Below are 19,133 nucleotides of genomic sequence, written 5' to 3' on the forward strand. Positions count from 1 at the left end.
GAATAAATTGGTGTCGCATGCTTCATACGAACAGAAAAGATACTTAAGGATTCTTAATAAATTATCTGAATGCTAAAAATTATCCAGCTGGAAGCCTCTTGGAGCCCATTAGTACTTGAACAGGCATCCAAGCACTTCAGAGTGAGCACCATTTTTCCACTCAATTTAGTTTGGCCCTAAGACCGTACGTTCCTCGCTCTTCTTTCTCCCTCTGTCTGCACAGCCTGCTCTTTAGCTCTCTTCCACCACGGCGCCTTGGGATAACCCCGCTTCTCAGCAGCACGGGAGAGGGAATGAGGCAAGCGCACAGCGACGTAAAAAGAGCAATGAAGAGGGAAGCCTACAACCACGGCACCCTACACCGCGGTAAGGTATGGGTCAGGCTGCCGCGGGAGCGTGGCCGAACACCACTAGCGGAGCCGCTCGCCCCGCCCGCTCGCTTTACGGCAGCGCCGCGCCACGCCGGCTCTTTGCGGCAGCGGGACGGGCCGGCCGTCAGGCAGGTGCGCGGCCGGGGTCGGGCGGGCGGCGGCGGCGGGAGGGGGCTGGCGGGCGGTGGCGGGCCGCGACCCCGGGCCTCCACCCCGGGCCTCGGGGGGGGACAGGCGGCTTCGGGGCGGTGGGGCCGGCGCCGGGCCTTCTCCCGACCCCGCGGAGCTGACGGGCACGGCGCGGTGCCCTGGCCCGGCAGCGGTTGGGCGTCGTGTGGCCGCGGCCCCGGCGTGGTGGTGGAAGGCCGCTGGCGAACACAGGCCCCCTCCTGCTCTGCTCCGCTCCCCGCCGGTTTTAAGCCCGTTGGAGGGGGAATAACGGGCGTGTTGTCAAGTGGGAAGGGGCGCTGGTGGTGTTGGATAGCTTCGGTACTTAGTACTGGTATTAATAAACTCAGAGCACTGGGAACAAATAAAACCGAGCCTTGTGGAGTGTTTTTCAGGTACTGTTGGGCTCATCGTGGTTGGTAGTGGCAGACTGATGGCTTTGAGTATAAAACGTGTGGCTGTCACTAGTGTCCTACAGCTTACCACTCAGGTGCTTCAGGAGAGCCTGTTGTGATGGAATTCACAGAACCATTTATTTGAGAGGTTTTATCAGTGTTGAATTTTGTTGTTTTCCACGTACTTATATCTGTACAGACCCCTTTCAATCTACAGGCTTTTTCAACGACTGACTGTAAAATAGTACGGTTGAAATGGAACCAGTAATTTCCTGCAGAGTTCTGAAGATGCTTATTGGTTTTACTTTTTTGTTACCTTGACTTTTGGAGTCCATTCTGAGTCAAACTTAGACTTGACTTGAGGTTTTACTGTAGTAGAAAAAAATGTTAGAAATTCCATTTCCGGAGGAGATGCTCCAAGACATATCCACAGGGTAGGTTACAGATACATATTGTTAGGAAAAACAAACTAACTCCCTGTCAGTTTGGATGCAAGCTGGCTTTGATCAGAAGACCACATTGTATAAGTGAGCTGCTGAGTTCAGTTAAACATACTCTGTTTTTCAGGAGACACCATAATAAAACAATTCACTTCGGATCTGACTTGTTTCTGGCCATAGTAGAGTGGCCTTGTACTGTCCTGGATCTAGGTGTGTAAGTGTATGGAGGAACTCTTTTCCCCTTTCTGTAGGAACACTGACACAATCCCATCTAGGCCATCACTGCTTTGTCGTGGGACCTTTCTGAATTGTGTAATTTACATGTTAGACGTGATCAGTCTTCTTGAGAAGCTAGCTTGCCTTTTGGAAGAGATCAGAGCACTATTATATGCTTTTCTACTGAATTAGAGAGAAGGTAAGAATTATATTGTCAAATGACAGTATTTTGTTCAGCAGTTCTGTGTTTATGGAGGTTTTTTTGAAGCCAAACCTGAAGTGGTAGTTATGTAAGTTACCTGTTTTTAAATTAAGAAGGGGAATGCACACTTTTATTTTCTTGTTCCTTCCCTTTTGCAGCTGTTGCATATATGTTTGAAAGCTATCAAAGTGTTTCTCTTTCCAGTAACTTAAATAACTCACATTCGTTGAATCTTTCCTAGTAGCTAATGTTGTCTAAGTGGCTGGTCATTGTTATCCTCCACTGCATCTTTCTAAACTGATATGTTTCTTTCTAGAAACTGTGTGCATAACAAAGATAACAGTGCTACAATGGAGTCTTAATACTGACTCATGGAAGGAAGATTTCCCAGTAGTGTGTTTTTAGTAACAGTTGGTGAAGTCAGAGTTGGGTGTTTTTTAGTCTATACAGTCTTTATTAAATCAAATTATGCTTTGTGTAGAGAAAATTAAAACCAAACTCTACTCTGTAGTTCGGATGTACTTGCCTAATTAAAATCCATTTAACAAAAGATTTGTAATGTGTTGTTAGAAATTTGTTAGAAACGTGATAGACGAAGTCTGAGCTAAGAAGAGAAGGAAATAATGGTTGCACCCACAAACAGTTTGAGAGTCATGATGTTCCTAAATCTGAAATTACAATCCTTAGAATCTCTGTTGTCATCTGACCCCATAGCTCTCTGCGTTCAAACAAAGTTATTTGTCTAGCATGGAGTTCTGTCTTCTGTAGTGGCCAGTAGCAGTTGCTTAGGAGATGTGCTGGTGGAAAAAAAAAAAAGAGAAAACATACAGTGAGAACTTCTGCATTCATACAATCTTTCAGCAGTCAGTGCTTTAAATATCTGATGAGCTGCCTCCAAGTCATCTGGTTCAATATCTACGAAGTTATCTGAGTTCCACTAATTCATCTAATCCTTTCTTGAGCATGCTTGAACTTCCAGTCTTTTTGGCATCTTGTGACAATGAATTCCCAGATTTAATTATGTTCTGCATAGCAAAGGCATTCCATTTGATACTGTTTTCAACCTATTATTCAGTTTTATTGTGTACCTCCTTATTCTTACATGTATATAAGAATATATATGTATGTAAATGTTCTCACAATAGTCAGTCATTCTGTATTTACTCATTCTTGCTTTTAAAACATCTCGCTATAGACGTGAGCAATTTCATGTTTGTTGCAAGCACAGTCCATACAGGGATCTACTGTCAGAGCATTCTTTACACTCACCTCTCCCTGAGGAGTTTGATCTTTGTTTGCACAAAGGATCTGGCTCGGTTGGAGTTAACTTTTATCATAGCCATAACACTTTGGATTTATGGCTAAAGTTGTGTTGATAATGCACGAATGTTTTGGTTACTGCTGAGCAGTGCTTGCACAGCATCAAGGCTTTCTTTTTCCCACTCTGCCTGCCCAGTGAGTAAGGGGACACAGTGATTTCTTTTGCTTTTTTTTGTGTGTGTGTGTCTGTCCTTTGCCTATTAAACTATCTCGGCCATTATGAGTTTCTTATTTTTGTTCCATGTACTTTCTCCCCTGTCCCACTGAGGGGGTGAGCAAGAAGCTGTGTGGGTGCTTGGCTGCTGGTTGTGGCAACCCAGCACAATGCTTTGTGCAGGCATTCAAAAACGTGATTGAGGGAAGCAGGGCTTGGGATCTTTGGTTCTGTGGTAACAGTGCTTATTGAATTAATCAGCAGTGGGAAAGATTCCTGTGCCTTCTGTTCCTTGAGGTTATTCTATTAAAATGGCATAGAATACTCCACTTGAAGTTGTATACAACTTTGCATAATTTATTGAAAATCCATTAGGCTAGAGAGAAAGTGAAGACAGGCAACAATATTGTGGACTGCTTGTGCATTTATTAGTTTGTCGTTGCTGAAAGGGCAGTTGGTGTCTTCTGTGTAGTATGTTATGTTAAAGCATGGGCTAGAGTTTGGTGGCCAGCTGCTAGCTGAGCATGTCTCTGAGATGTGAAGAATCTTGTGCACTTTTTTTGACTTGTTGAATCTTCTTGATGCTAGAGGCAAACATCTCTAAGAGGCAAGTGGAGAATTATTATATTTGAAAGATATTATATTATATATGAAAGGCCTTGCAGAGGGATCTGGATAGGTTGGAGAGCTGGGCGATCACCAACCGCATGAAGTTCAATAAGAGCAAGTGCTGGGTCCTGCACCTGGGACGGGGAAACCCTGGCTGCACATACAGACTGGGCGATGAGACGCTAGAGAGCAGCCTAGAAGAGAGGGATCTGGGGGCCGTGGTAGACAGCAAGTTGAATATGAGCCAGCAGTGTGCCCTGGCGGCCAGGAGGGCCAACCGTGTCCTGGGGTGCATCAAGCACGGCATCGCTAGTAGGTCAAGGGAGGTGATTGTCCCGCTCTACTCTGCGCTGGTGCGGCCTCACCTCGAGTACTGTGTGCAGTTCTGGGCACCACAGTATAAAAAGGACATGAAACTGTTGGAGAGTGTACAGAGGAGGGCTACGAAGATGGTGAAAGGCCTGGAGGGGAAGACGTACGAGGAACGGCTGAGGTCACTGGGCCTGTTCAGCCTGGAGAAGAGGAGGCTGAGGGGAGACCTCATCACAGTCTACAACTTCCTCGTAAGGGGGTGTCGAGAGGCAGGAGACCTTTTCTCCATTAACACCAGTGACAGGACCCGCGGGAACGGGGTTAAGCTGAGGCAGGGGAAATTTAGGCTTGACATCAGGAGGGGGTTCTTCACAGAGAGGGTGGTTGCACACTGGAACAGGCTCCCCAGGGAAGTGGTCACTGCACCGAGCCTGTCTGAATTTAAGAAGAGATTGGACTGTGCACTTAGTCACATGGTCTGAACTTTTGGTAGACCTGTGCGGTATCAAGAGTTGGACTTGATGATCCTTAAGGGTCCCTTCCAACTCAGGATATTCTATGATTCTATGATATTTGATGTATTCTAGGGAGAGATAAGTTGCTGGCTTTCTCCTTTCATTGTATACAGAACTTAGGATCATGGGTTAGGGATATGGGTTACGCACCTTCCTCAGTTTTCTCATCTTTTATTCTCTGGCATGCATTTTCTCTGAGCCATTTGTTACTCTTGCTTGCCCAAAGTCATATTGAAAGTTTGACCTGAAAAAGAAACTGAATCTCATATTACAGGCCTCAATATTAGTCATAGGCTGGTCATAAAGTAAGAACAGATAATCATGGACTGATGAGTCAATGACCGAAGAGTTTAACTCTGTGATCTGTGAAGTAAATTTCAGTTTTCCACTTGTAAATCAGATTCTGAGGAAGTTATGAAAGTAAGTAGATGAATTTGCACGATAGTGACTGTGGTGCACTCAAATATTTCTTAAAACTTAAGGACAAACTATGTCTACCACTCCTTTGAAACCAATAAGGACTGCTGAACAGAATTGTTTTGTGAGTCTGTATTTGGAAACTGGATTCTGATTAATGCATTAAAGAAATATGAATATTCTTAGTCCCTGCTGTAGGGCGGAGCAATTTGTCTCTTCTTTGAAAGATTACAAAAAAAGAGAATATCTGAAGAATTCACTTCTCCATTTCTTTCAAGAAATCAGTTATTAATGATGAGTTGACCCTGGCCAGCAGCCAAGCACCCACCCAGCCTCTTGCTCACTCCCCTCTCCTGCGGGATGGGGAGAAAATAGAAGGAAAGCAAGAAGACTGGTGGATCAAGGTAATGGCACTTTAATAAGGAAAGCAAAAGCTGTGTGCCCAAGAAAAGCAAAGAGAGAAATTCATTCACTGCTTCCTATTGTCAAGCACCTGCCTGACACTTCAGGGCAAGTAGTGCCTCAGCGCATGTAATGATTGCTTGGGAAGGCATGTGCCATAACCATGAATGTCCTCCCCCCCCCGTCCTGCACCTCGTTTGCCAGAGTTTTTATTGCTGAGCATGAGATCATAGGGTACAGAATATCCCTTTGGATAGTTTGTTTCAGCTGTCCTGTCTGTGTCCTCTCCCAAACTTGGTGGGGAGGGTGGGGAGAAAAGGCTTGATGCTGTGCAAGCACTGTGCAGCAGTAGCCAGAGCACTGGAGTGTTGTCATCGCTGTTTTAGCCCCAAATGCAAAGTGCAGCACCGTGTGGGCTGCTCTGAAGGCTTTTCTCCACCCCAGCCAGACAGCACACGATACTGTGAAATTCTGACGGGATTGATTGTGTAAGGAAGGGAAAATAACTGGGCAGGAGGGAGGCAGAATATCGTTGGTAACTCTGAAAAAGATAATATACGGTGGGGAATACAAACTTGGTGATGTCCAGCCCTAATGTTTGGAATTTTTACAGCTCTGGAAAAGTTAGAGTGAAGAACTTATCTTCACAGGTACCACTGCCCCTGCTAAAAATTGCAGGCAGAAAACTGCTTGGCCCATTGACAGGGCTCAGAGCTGCTGCCTCTAAAGTATGAGCATAAATAAAATGCTTGGTTATGTCATTTTCGTGTTAGTATGGCATTGTTTTGTTTTTAAGGAGTCTTTAAAAGTTAATTCTTTAAATCTGAATGCAGTTTGTATATCTGCCATGCTAAATATTCATGAAAGTTCAAAAGCTTTTAATTATGAAATAGGTGAATCTTGACTCATGTGGATATTTCTTACAGTACAATTTGTCTAAAACATTTTAAGGAATTTTTCATAGTTTCTAACAGAATTTGACTGTGTAACTATTTCAAAAACTTCACAACTGGCAACAAACCTGCCTTAGCCTCACCGTATTGCTAGAGACAAAATGGGGCTATTTTCCTCCTCAGTATATCAGCCAAGATCCGTAACACTGTGCATCAATTTTTCTTCTCCTGCCTGTGTTCTCATGGAACAAGCATACATTTTTTTACGTTCACAAGACGTGTGAAGAGATAGTTCAGTCTTATCACTACAGGAAACCATACAGGTGGCTTTCTCAGAGTAGCCTCTTGCAACACTTGCAAACCCTTCAGGCCGTCAGCCCAGGAAGAGTGGGCAGCGCAGCTGTTTGTTTCAATTTTAGCTTGCAAGCACTGTAATATTACAGGACCGTAGCACTTATTATTTTTCTTAGTTCTTATTTTAAAGTGTAATAATAAATTTTCAAATAGGAAGCTACCATTTGCTGGTCATGAAATAGCTGAGGTGCTGTTTGAAGTCCCTGCTTAGTATTTGCGTGCTCAAAGGAAGACAATGGACTCTCTGTGATACTATTTCATTACAATATAAATCTACTCAATAGGTGAATGTTGTTTACATTTATTTGTGTGTTGTAAAAGCCTACGTTTAAAGGAAGTATGCATGCTTTCAGGCTATATAGATATGCTTAAAAGGGTGCTTCTTGCATTTTTTGTACATTTTTAGGCTAAATTTTTGGCCATTTTTTTCTACATCCTAAAGACATTAAGTTATTTAAATATGGGATTCTTATGTTATAAATAAATAGAGTCATTTATATTTAAGCCAAATAAAAAATTAACCGGTATGAGTCCTTGGGACAGCTTCTGGTATGTCTGGTACAACTTCGGGTTTCCCTAAAACTCTCTTCCTAGGGCAGCAGTGTGTTCCTGCTGTACGGGAGGAGGAAAGTCTGAAGAGGGAGGCACCCCTGAAGGTGACTTCATTGCTGGGGTGGTTTGGGCCGGGCTTTCAGCTCTTCCTCAACTGGAAAAGCTTGTCTTGATATGGTGATTTTCAGAATATGTATGCTTCTGTCCTTCACTTCAGTATTTGACCTTATTATGTCAAACAGCAAGCTCCATTTTGAATGTGAATCTGCCTTCCTGATAGGAAAGGCAAACTTCCATGGTTTTAACCTTCAAATTGGACTGGGGAAAGTTGTCTTGGTTATTGTTTCATTCCTAGGTAGTTTTGTTAACAAGCATGGGATTCCGTGTATGCTTAACTCATGATGTTTCTCAGGTAATTAGAAATTGCTGGGAACTGCAAATCTTTGGCAGTTGGATACACTGGTAACAAAAGCTGATGGAGACTTTAGGAGGAATATTAGACTGAGGGTAGTATAGTGCTAAAATCTACTCAAACCTGAGAAAATTTACATATGTATATTTGAGGTATTGAAACAGGATTTAAAACACAGTAGCTCCGAGAGTAATGTTCAGGGGATGCTTATCTGGTCTGTGACGTTTACGTAGTCTTCTGAGTACGTTCAGAATTAGAACTTAGAATTAGAATTAGTTGTTAAGGAAGTGAACTGGGCAAAATGCACAGTTTTCAGCTCTCGATTGCTGTGTATCATTAGGAAAGCATTTACTGTATCTTTGTAATGAAATGTGTACGCGATCATTGTGTCCTGATGACAATTTACATTGATGCTAATAAGAAAAGTTGCCCTACTCAAATATTCTTGACTGTCTGGGGAGGTTTACTGATGTTGCTATCTAGGAGAGTTTTACTCAAACTCCGTCATAACTTTCTGCCTCTTTTTCTTCTCAAAAACTGTAACGAGTTTCAATCAGGGTGCTGAATGGTAGAGAAAGTAAAAGTTTTTTTGTTGTTGTTGTTGTTGTTGTTGTTTTTAGAAAAATGTTACAGACATTATAAAAAAATAAATGAATGTAATAAACCCAAATGTTGCTAACTATAGCAAACAAATTACACAGTATTACTTGCATCATTGTAATTAAATTAATACGTTTGTGTGCGCAATTGGTTATTTTTATTTACATGTAATGGATCATTTTCTAAATATTTCTGTATTCTTCATTACTGTCATTGATGAAAATTCTGACTCACACAAAAGGTGCTGGAAATAGGATGAACATATTTGTAGCTGATAGTTCTGGGAATTATTCATTTAGTGATAGCCAAAGTTGGCCAGAACTTGTTTCCTTTGAGAGTCAGTTCTGTATTTTTAGTACACGACAATGAAATTAGTTTTCTTGTACGTTACTTAGCAGTACTGTAGAATCTATGGCTTCTTTCTGAAGTGGTCTAAAAATCTGCATATTTCTGTTTTGAAAAATAATTATGCAGTTTGTTTTGAAGTACTTCTTTTTTTTCTTTTTTTTTTCAGATTGTGCCAGTATTAGCTGTATTATTACCAGTTTTATTGATGAAATCACTGAACACAAAAATGTTTTAATATTCTCTGTAAATGAGAAGTCCCGCTTTGGTGCTTTCATAGAACAGTTGTTCTTAAAGATCAAATGTGAATCTTGGTTTCAGTTGTACTGTGTTTGTACTACTACGATGAGTTGCCTGCTAGGTGCAATGATTTTTATTAACCATAACTAATTGCTACAGAAGCCCTTGACAAGGCCTCTTGATATATGTTAAGACAGTTAATTCAAAATTGACATCCTGTCTTTCCAAGCAATACGAACTTCCAATGACTTTTCTGTAAAAATAAAGAGTTCATTTTACACCATGAATAAAGCACGAATTTTGTGATCCATTTCTCATGTAACTAATGATATCTGCCACTTTACCTATAAGTCAGTGCAATTCTTGGACATCTTTTTTTTTTTTGGATGATGAATTCAGCAGTGTATAAAGTAGCGATGTCATAAACCACCAGAGAGAATGTTATTTAACCAACTTGTTCATTGTGAGTTTGGTGGTGACACAACTCTTCCAGTCAGCGTTAGAAACAAAAAGGTTTAGCCAATGGTTAATCATTCTCCGATGGTTAATGTGACTTCTGTCAAATGAATCTCAGAAATATATCTTCCAAGTCTGTAAGAGTTTCACCACTGATGTACGTGCACTTGTCCACATATGCAGATTTTTTTTTGTCTTTCAGGTCAGTTTATCAAAATCATGTGTGATACCAAACATACATGTGCAACAGTGTGGTTGGTTAGATGTGCTCTAGCGTGTTTGCAGCTTCTGGATGCTAAGGCTACTAATACTGGTTCTCTTATGTTTGTGCAGTGGCACATTAGCTGTGAGGCCACTGAGTTTCTAGGACTGGGAAGAAGGTCAGTGCTTCAAGGACACCTGCATTAGATGTTCGGTTTATTGTTTCATAGGAACATAGCTTTCGTAAAGTTGATGGCAACTAGTGGGTGGTTATATGCCACTTAAAAACTATTTTCTAGGTCATCCCATAATACTGTTTTGATTTTAGTTTCTGAAATAAGTCAGAGCTTTCTCAAGGTTATTTTTGGAATCTTACAGCTTAGGATAATGTGCAGTAAGAGAGCGATCGTACTCATACCACCTCTCTGTTGTGTCCTGAATACTAGTGTACAGGCAGGGTCTTAAGTAATAGTGTACTTGACTTGGTCTTTTGTTTTATTGTACTGAGATCCTTCTAAAATGGTAAAATACCTGTGCTTTTCTTAAAAGGAAAGCTTTGTACTTCCTTCAAAAACATTTGGGGGAGATGCTCCAGATTCAGAATCATTCAATTCCAACCTTGAGGCCTATTCAAAAACTATTTTGAAGTAGATTAGAGTTAATTATGAAGGATAATAATGGCATTGAGTGGATAATAAACTTCCAGTTATTTAGAACTGGCAGATAATACAGTATTCGGGGCATTTGTTTAATTGTCTGTAAATCTGGTAAGTGATTCAGGTGCTTAAACACACACCTGTTGCTGATTTAAAAACCTCATGGTGTTTCATATCCTACACCTGTTTCTGAGGGCATAGACACTTCCCGAGTCACGCATCATATTTACTGGCCCATGCAACTATCTTGGGTATTGTAAAGGGTCTCAAATGCCTATGCTCAGGGACTAAATCTCATCCAGGTTCCTGTCATAAGCGAAGCTTGAATCTTCCAGTATGGAAGATTCCAGGATGAATCTTCCAGTTCCGGCACAGATTTTCAAAAACATTTTCACACTTAGTTGGTTTTGCATAGAAGAATGTTGGTAGACATGTCTCAGTACCCTGAAAGAAGCAGCTCTGCGTGGTACTTCTCGGTAAGCATTGTAGTGTCATCTTATATGTGTGTTGTAAACATAACTGCAGTAGACGTGTGAGGTACTCTAATAATAATTAAGTACATACGTACGAGTCCAGAGATTCAAATAAAGCTCTTTGGGGCAGTATTCCAAATGAGAATTTCCCTGTACAGATTTCATGGTTTCATAACTGGGATGCTTGTTGGGGATTCAAGATGAGAACAGTAGATCTTCTAACAAAGAATTTGTCAAACTTGGTCTGTAATGGAGCTGAGGACTGTTTCTGCTTTCCAGTCTTGTTTCTAATTGCTTAGGAGCATGGTCTCAGACCTGCCTCGAAGCAGAGTTCAGTTTGATTATTATTTGAATTTAATCTAGACAGGTAGGCAAACTTTGGGAGTATGTGTAGGGTTTGTACCTTGTTTGGGGTATGTGGCAAGGTTTTGGTAGGAGTGGGGCTGCAGGGGTGGCCTCTGTGAGCAGAGCCCAGCAGCTGTCCCATGTCAGATCAAAGCCAGCCCCAGCTGTCTCCAAAGGGACCTACTGCTGGCCAGAGCCAAGCCAGGGAGCGGGGGAACAAAAAATTGTGTGACAGTAGCTGGGAGAGAGAAGTGAGAAAATGTAAGAGAAACAGCCTTGTGGACCCCAAGGTCAGTGCAGCAGGAGGGCAGGAGGTGCTCCAGGCACGCAGCAGCAGTTCCCCTGCGGCCTGTGGAGAGGCCCCTGGTGGAGCAGGCTGTCCCCCTGCAGCCCATGGGTCCCACACGGAGCAGATCTCCACGCTGCAGCCCGTGGAGGAGCCCCCGGTGGAGCAGGTGGATGTGGCCTGGAGGAGGCTGCAGCCCATGGAGAGAGCCCCTGCAAGAGCAGGGCATGAGAGAGTGGCTATGGTAGTGTTCAGCTGCCCACCAGGATAAAAACACTACATACCTCCAGTTATGTTTAGGGGCCAGTATTAGAAACCAGTGGTTCCTAGCAGTTGTCTATGTTTATGCAAAATTTTCTGTTAATGCACAGGAAGTGTACATAATTGCACACTGAAGTTGATTCTATTGGTAATTCTTTGTGTTAATTTGTCCGGTTGCATAAAGGTACTCACTCGGGTTTTTATAGATAGTGTTTAACAAATCTTTCTAGAAGAGATGGAATATTAAAACGCTTACCTGTTGCAATTATGATATTCCATTTAGAGGCTTCTTGTGCAATGTATTTGCACAAGAACATTGTCTGGTATGATTACTTTCTGGTTCTTGTTTTTCTCTTTGGGGTATTGAAGGATTTTGTGATGTGTAGATGTATCTATTCTCTCCCTTTATATAATATAAGGTCAATTCACCCTTCCAGATCTGTTTCACTAATGTTTTGAAGTAAAGTGTTATAAAAGAACACCTTTTGATATCCTGAAAGGAGTAATGTGCATACCTGAAAGCCCTTCTAATGGGAGAAGGGGAGGGGTGGATAGCATATGGAGGCACTATTCTGCTTCTTCATTGTGCTGAAGAATTCGTTTCAATTCCAACATTGACTGAGATGAATGGCATGTATCAAGCAGCCACACTTTCTTCCTGAGTACATAACCCTTAGTCTTGACATTTCCCTTTCAAAGACTGACCAGGTCTTGAGTGGAGATCAGCAATGTTCAATCCAAACAACTTACAAGAATGCCATTATGATATCTGTTCCTTTTACAGAAAACTAGATGTCTGAAAGTATACAATTGTTAATACATGATATAGCACAGCTTCTATAGGTGCAAAATACAAAATTGAAAAATATTACTACTGCAGTATTTTGCATTGTCCTGCCATTTACGATTGGTGTCCTATGTTCCATTAAACAATTATTTTCCATAGCTGTCAGCTTTATTGCTAGGTGCTGTATTTGCACTGTTTATATCAAACATGCTTGGATAAGAAGTTTAAGTGAAGTGAATCTAACACAAACGTCCTCATTGTTTTAAAATCTTTTTTTTTTTTCAGCTATCATTTGTATTTTTAGCTTCCTTTTCATCTGAAATTATTCCACTCTGACAAGTGAAAGTGAAAATGTCATTTCATTCACCTACTACTTGGTCCACAGAAACCTGTTAATAATTGCTGGTGCCTTTTTTCTTCAAAAAAGAAGCCTCCATTTTTCTTTATAATGTTCTTTGATTAGTTTAGCAACCAGTAGTAACAACTTCTGGTTTTATAAATAGAAAAGTTTACAGAGACAACAAAGAACTTGTTAATAGTTTAAATTTATAGGCAATGTAGGCAAAAACTTGGTAAAATGGCTTAACATTCCGTAAATAGTATAAATAAAATGACTGCTGTGAGGTTTTAAGAGACATAATGACATACTGGGGGCTACAGCAGCTGGTGCTTCAGGATAGCCTAACTGCTGATTTTACCTGTGATTCTTTTAATGCGATGTTATTCCATCATTTGTAAGCAAAGAGTTTTGTTCAGCTTGGTAATTCAGGTATGGCATCTGAGCAGTCTCTTTCTCTTAGCCCTACCTTGAGGCTGTCTTGCTTTGTTAAATAGTGTTGGAATTAAAAGTTTAAATCTCTTTGACCATAATCTCTGTAACATTTCAGTGGAGAAGACTGAGATGGTTCCATTATTTGCTTACAAAAAAAAATAGGAAGGCCAGGAGTGGGAGGAAAACTTAAACGGTGAAAATATAAAGTGGAAAACTTCTCCAGTAATGTTAGTTAAATTTGTAATAGTGATAACAATGTCTTTAGATTTTTAAATTTAATGGGAAAAAAAAAAACACCTGCTGAGATCCATATTTACTGTTAGGTTTATCTTCAAACAGTAAAATTTGAATGGTTTCTTGAATTCTGTTTTAGTTGAGTATAATCTGCTTTTATCTTTTACTTTTCCATGTAAAAAGTTTCAAAGTTAAAATTACATTTCTTTTAAAAAGAAATAAAATAAGGTTTAAAAGATATTGCCTCTCATCTTTGCAATGGTTTACAAAGGTGGATATTGCTTTTTCTGCCTTACAAACAGAACTTTAGTGGAAAGATAAGTTTGTTTGTTTTAAAAGAGAGGAAATCTGAGATAGCACTAGGTATCTTTGAACTTTTGTTCCTTTTCCTTAAAAAAAAAATATTGGCAGAATGTGTCTGAATAGCTTATTTGATAGCAAAACACGATATTTTTTACCACATAAGGTTATATTGGTCTCAATGTTGAATTCCCATATTACTTGTCCATCTACAAACATGCAAAAAGGTGACTTTTTTGTAGGGAACAGGCAGGGGCATGGTAGTTCATCTTGCATCTCTATATAAGTGCCATGGCAAATAGGATTTAATTGCTGCTACCTTTTAGGTCCTTGTTCCAAACCCAGCAGGATCATTTAGTAGTACAGATGTTTCAGATCAAGCTGTGGGCAAATGTGTTCACTTCTGTCAAATCAGGAGGATTTTGTTAGTCTTAAGGTGGTTGTGGGAAGACAAGCAGTAGCTGATCCAGTCTAAAGGCAGGTGTATCTATCAGGAAGCTTTATATGAAAACAGCTAACCTATTATTATTATTATTTTTTTTTTTTTTAAGAAAATGTAAATTGTAGGTGAGCATAAAGCAGAATTTATTAATGTGGACGCAACTATGGAGCTTCTGGGCTGGATTTGACTGTCTGACTTGAGTCTGTGCTCAGGGAGGTATGCATTTACTCATCCTCTTAGGTACTAGGTATTTTATTTCAGAAAGTATTAAATACTTAATTAATAAATGAGGAAGAAATATTCCTTTAAAAATTGGTTTCCTAGCAAATGGGCCTGCTGGAGAAACTTTAAATCTCTTGAAAATTTGTCTGAAATGTGAACTTTTTTTTAAAGTGGATTCTGACTTTCATAAATTACTGTGTATGTTATTTCAGAAAGGATAATTTCAATAATGTACAATAATATAATTTTAATTTTCTTATTGTAAAGGACAGTAATTCTACAGAAAAAGGTACTGTGTTTAGGTATAAAATAAATAGGCAATATGTCATCTTTAGCAGCTAATGGCAATGCTGTTGTTGGAGCAGTTTGAGCGATTTACCTTTTTTGTTGGGTAGGACTAGATTCCCTCAAATTTTGGACAGTAGTTCTCTGCTGTGGTTATAATGATGACCATGTTTTCACTAGGAACTATCCCGGCATGATGTGACATGTCATATATCCACTGAATGTCTTAAAAAAAAAAAAAAATTTGCTAGGCTCTGTCTGCTTCTGGGCTTCAATTTAAACATATCCTCTCTGTCCTCTTCAAATGGTTGTTGTTTTTTTTTTTTTAATGCTACATTTTCACATTCTGTAGCTTCATATTATAGCACCTGTCTCCAGAATATCAGCTGTTGTGATAGCTTTTTACAAAAAGCAACTTAATGTTAGGTCGGAAAGCAAAGGTGCATGACAAGTCAGTGACATTTCTCTGTCTGTGGCTGGAACATTGCGTCTGGATTTGCTTTTGTGCTGTATTGCAAAGTTGATAGCTAAAATACAAATGGGGTCATTAGATGAAGAAAAATGTTAAAGATAATTGGATTAAAGCAGGGAGTTGAGTGCAGTATGTGAACATTCAAAAATCTTTTTAGTAATTCATTTTTTTCAAAGCTATTTAATTTCTGGATGGCCGATGGTCTTCAGGCATGCTAAAAATGCTACAGATCATTAGGTTTGTAATGGTATCATTAATTGTTTCAAGAATAATCTAAATCTGTATCTTTCTGCTACCACCAGAAATTGTAGCTATGCATTAGAGTTCATTAAACAATTCAGCTATGGGCACCTTTCAAAATGAAGCAACTTTGAGAGTAGTTTCTGTAAAAGGCTTGGAACAAATGCAAGTTCAGATGGAGAACAGCTGTTTTCCTGTGAGCCCGTTTCACATAAGAAATAAGAATGTGCAGAGGTGGGCTGTAGTCCTGTAGAGTACAGTGCTGTGTGCGTGCTTAGCTGTGAGATGAAAACATCCTGAGGCATTCTCTTCCCAGTTTTCTGGTGGCACTTTTTTTCTTTTTCTCTTGTTCAGTGATACGTGTATTATGATCCTTTTTTTCCTTGATTTTCTTTGTTTTTCTGTTTAAAAAATTGTTAAGCAGTCCTCAAAAAGGATGTCCCTTCATCAGTGCTGGAGGCTGTTAATGACCTGAAAACCACCAGTGCATGCTGGTTCAGGGGAGACATTCACATAGGTGGTAATCACTTATTGCTGTTTGGAGCTGAAGTTCAATTAGCTAGATTTCATTATGGTACTCTAGTGTTGGTAGTGTTAAAGGAAGAATTGCAACTGTGCCTCATTGCTGATAACTTTAGGGAATAGGGACTAGAACATGCTGAGTAACCACCTTGCGTCTGTGCCTGTCATGTCCCTTCTCTTGAATCTTGCTTGTAAACATTTTTGAGAGAGGTTTTTCACTTCTTTAGTCATGGTGCCAGCCAAGTTTTGTTTGCTTTAAAAGGTCTTTCAAGTTTCTGATGTGAAATTGTATTTGTAGCGTTAACAAAGCCATGCTCTTTCTTTTTGTTCCCATCTAGGTGCTTGAACAGGGATTTAATTTCTTGTTCTATGGATCACTGAGTGAGTAACAGATGGCCTTGCCTCGTCTTACGGGCGCTCTACGCTCCTTTTCAAATGTCACTAAACATGATGATTACAATGAAGAATTAGCTGACTTAACGGTAAATATTTCTTTCTTTTTCAAAGTATAATTATAAACTATTAGTGTATATAGTAAGAACTGTGTGGTGTTTAGAATAAAGTTAGTGATGATGAATTTAGGTACTTTCTTATTTTTGAAAAAATAATGCAGTAAAGTAATGTATGCATTGTGGGAATATGTGAAATGAACTTGGAATCCAGGGATTTGGAAGTGAAGGTTTTCTGGAGGAAAGTAAATGTCACACCCATATGCAAGAAGGGCAAGAAAGAGGATCCAGGGAGCTACAGGAGGTCAGCCTCACCTCAGTCTCTGGGAAGGTGATGGAACAGCTTGGCCTGGAAACCATTTCCAGGCACACGAATGAGAAGAAAATCATCAGGAGTAGTCAGCATGGATTCACTGAGGGGAAGTCATATCTGGCCAACCTGATAAGCTTCTTTAATGAAATCACCAGCCTGAAGGGGGTGAGAGGGGGATCAGGGGATATTGTCTTACTGGACTTCAGTAAGGCCTTTGATAACGTCACCCATAAGGTCCCAATAGTGAAGCTGTTGAAGTATGGGCTGGGAGAGCAGACAGGATTGAAAACCGGCAGAATGGCTGGGCCCAGAGGGCAGTGGTCAGTGGCACAAAGTCTAGTTGGAGGCCAGTAATGAGAGGAGTACACACAGGGGTTAATACTGGGTCCAGTTATATTTAACATCTTCACTGATGATCTGGATAATGGGTAGAGTGCACACTCGGTAAATCTGTGGATGACATGAAACAGCGGTTCACCAGGGAGACGTGCAGCCATCCAGAGGGACCTCAGCAGGCTGAAGAGGTGGGCTGACAAGAATCTCATGAAGTTCAATACAGAGAAGTGCAAAGTCCTGCACATCGGGAGGAACAGCTGCAGGCACCAGGACATGCTGGGGGCCAGCTGGAAAGCAGCTCTGCTTTCTAGAAAAGGACCTGGGAGTCCTGTTTAACACCAAGTTGAGCATGAGCCACCAATGCAACGTCGCTGCTAAGAAGGCAAACAGTATTCTTGGCTGCATTAGGCAAAGTATCACCAGCAGGTCAAGAGAGGTGGAGTGCTGTGTGCAGTTCTGGGCCCCCCAGTGCGTGGACATAGTGAAGAGAGTACAACATAGGGCCACCAAGATGGTCAAGGGACTGGAGCATGAGGACGGTGAGAGAGCTGGGACTGTTCAGCCTGGAGAAGAGAAGGATCAAGGGGATCTTAGTCATGTGTCTAGCTGAAGGGAGGATGTAAAGAGGACATAGCCAGGTTCTTTTCAGTGGTGCCCAGTGCCAGGATAAGAGACGGGGCACAAACTGGAACACAAGAAGTTCTTTCAAAACATCAGAAAGCACTTATTCACTGTGCAAGTAATGGAGCACTGTAACAGATTGCCCAGAGAGGTTGTGGAGTCTCCCTTCTTGGAGATCTTCAAAAGTTGCCTGGATGTGGTCACGGGCAACGTGCTCTAAAACATGCTCTAAGTGTCCCTGCTTGGGCTTGTGGCAGATGAGCTCCAGAGGTCCCTTCCAACCTCAACCATTCTGTGAGATCTCTCTAGAATTTGCAGGAGTTTGGCTTTCTGGAGAGTTTTCATTGGAACCAGTAAAGTAATCTGTGTGTATCTTCCTCCTTACATATTCTCAGGAAAGAGATAAAAGAACAGGTAATAGAGAAGCTCTTTGCAATTGTTACAAAATACTGATTGCATGCAGTTGGAAAGGTTTGTTTATCTAATTTTTTAAAGTAACCTCCATATACCAATTTGTAATAATAATAAAAAAAATATTCATATCTTTTGCGTTTTCAGACAAAAAGATCAAAACTACATGAACAATTGTTGAAATCTGATCTTACTTGGAAGAAGATAATAAAATTTGTTGATGACAATTTAGACAAAAAAGAATACCAAACTGTGAATGGTGATTTAAAAACTATACTACAAGCTGCAAAACAAATAGGTAGGTTTTGGTTCTCTAATTGTCTAACAATAGTTTTGGTTTTTGTACTTGTACTTGCATACTGTTGCAAATTCAGTTCTAATTTGACTCTAGTCTTGCTCTGATACACCTTTGATGCTTCAGTAAATCTGACAACTATATGCATAATTTGGTTTTCTGTTTTATTTTAAAATATGATTCTGTTTTTATGCACTTTTTTTGATAGCATTGTTGTGTGATCCACCTTATGTAAGCAAATGCAACAGCTTCTTTTGGCATGGCAGTACATGGAGGAAGGAACAATCTTGGTGTTATCTGCTTTAATTCTGAAAAATTGGGTGCAATGAGAGAGGTTTTTGCTTTAGTGAGTCATTAGAAGAGACATTTCATGTATCTCTCAAATCTCTGACAAGTTTTAAAGTCATCTAAAGATGCACATATTCTAAACTTCATCTGCTTTGTGGTTCAATTTTTCCATGTAATAAGCATGGTGATCTGTTAGTTTTACAAATTTGCACTTTTTTTTTTAAATACTTTTTTTTTAATACAACAGTAATAATTGTGCGTGTAGCAGAATTTATCCACTTCAGGCCAGTAGTTAAGCATGTGGCTGCCTGTCTTTCTTTAGAGACTATCTATCTATCTAGGACTGTTTATCTTTAGAGACACCTCTAGGACGGGCCACCTCTGCTTCAACACAGATACCTCTCTTTTGGTGCATGTCTTTCAGCTGACACTGGTGATACATAAGGTTTTGGGGAAAGCCATATGGTATGAGCCATCTTTGGGGTAGAAAAAAAAATCTGTTGAGTGTTACTAATGAGGTTTAGGCAGAAAAGAAGTAACTTAATGATG

At 40.4% G+C, this 19,133-nt stretch overlaps 1 protein-coding gene across 4 annotated transcripts in view; it reads left to right on the forward strand.

The window, feature by feature from the left end:
• Positions 1-385: 385 nt before the first annotated feature.
• ASCC3 (activating signal cointegrator 1 complex subunit 3) overlaps positions 386-19,133 on the forward strand; it is a 286,385-nt gene continuing 267,637 nt past the window's right edge. The window contains exons 1-3 of one of the 4 annotated variants that reach the window (XM_066994482.1): positions 386-503; positions 16,210-16,353; positions 18,149-18,299. In XM_066994482.1, coding sequence (XP_066850583.1) covers positions 16,264-16,353; positions 18,149-18,299 — 241 coding nt within the window. In that variant the 5' untranslated portion in view covers positions 386-503; positions 16,210-16,263. Of the gene's footprint in view, positions 504-14,239; positions 14,347-16,209; positions 16,354-18,148; positions 18,300-19,133 lie in introns of those variants that run through there. The other 3 variants (XM_066994480.1, XM_048066536.2, XM_066994481.1) reach the window with 3 other exon arrangements.

This window comes from Anser cygnoides, chromosome 3 (genome assembly GCF_040182565.1).
Source record: "Anser cygnoides isolate HZ-2024a breed goose chromosome 3, Taihu_goose_T2T_genome, whole genome shotgun sequence".
NCBI lineage: Eukaryota > Metazoa > Chordata > Aves > Anseriformes > Anatidae > Anser > Anser cygnoides.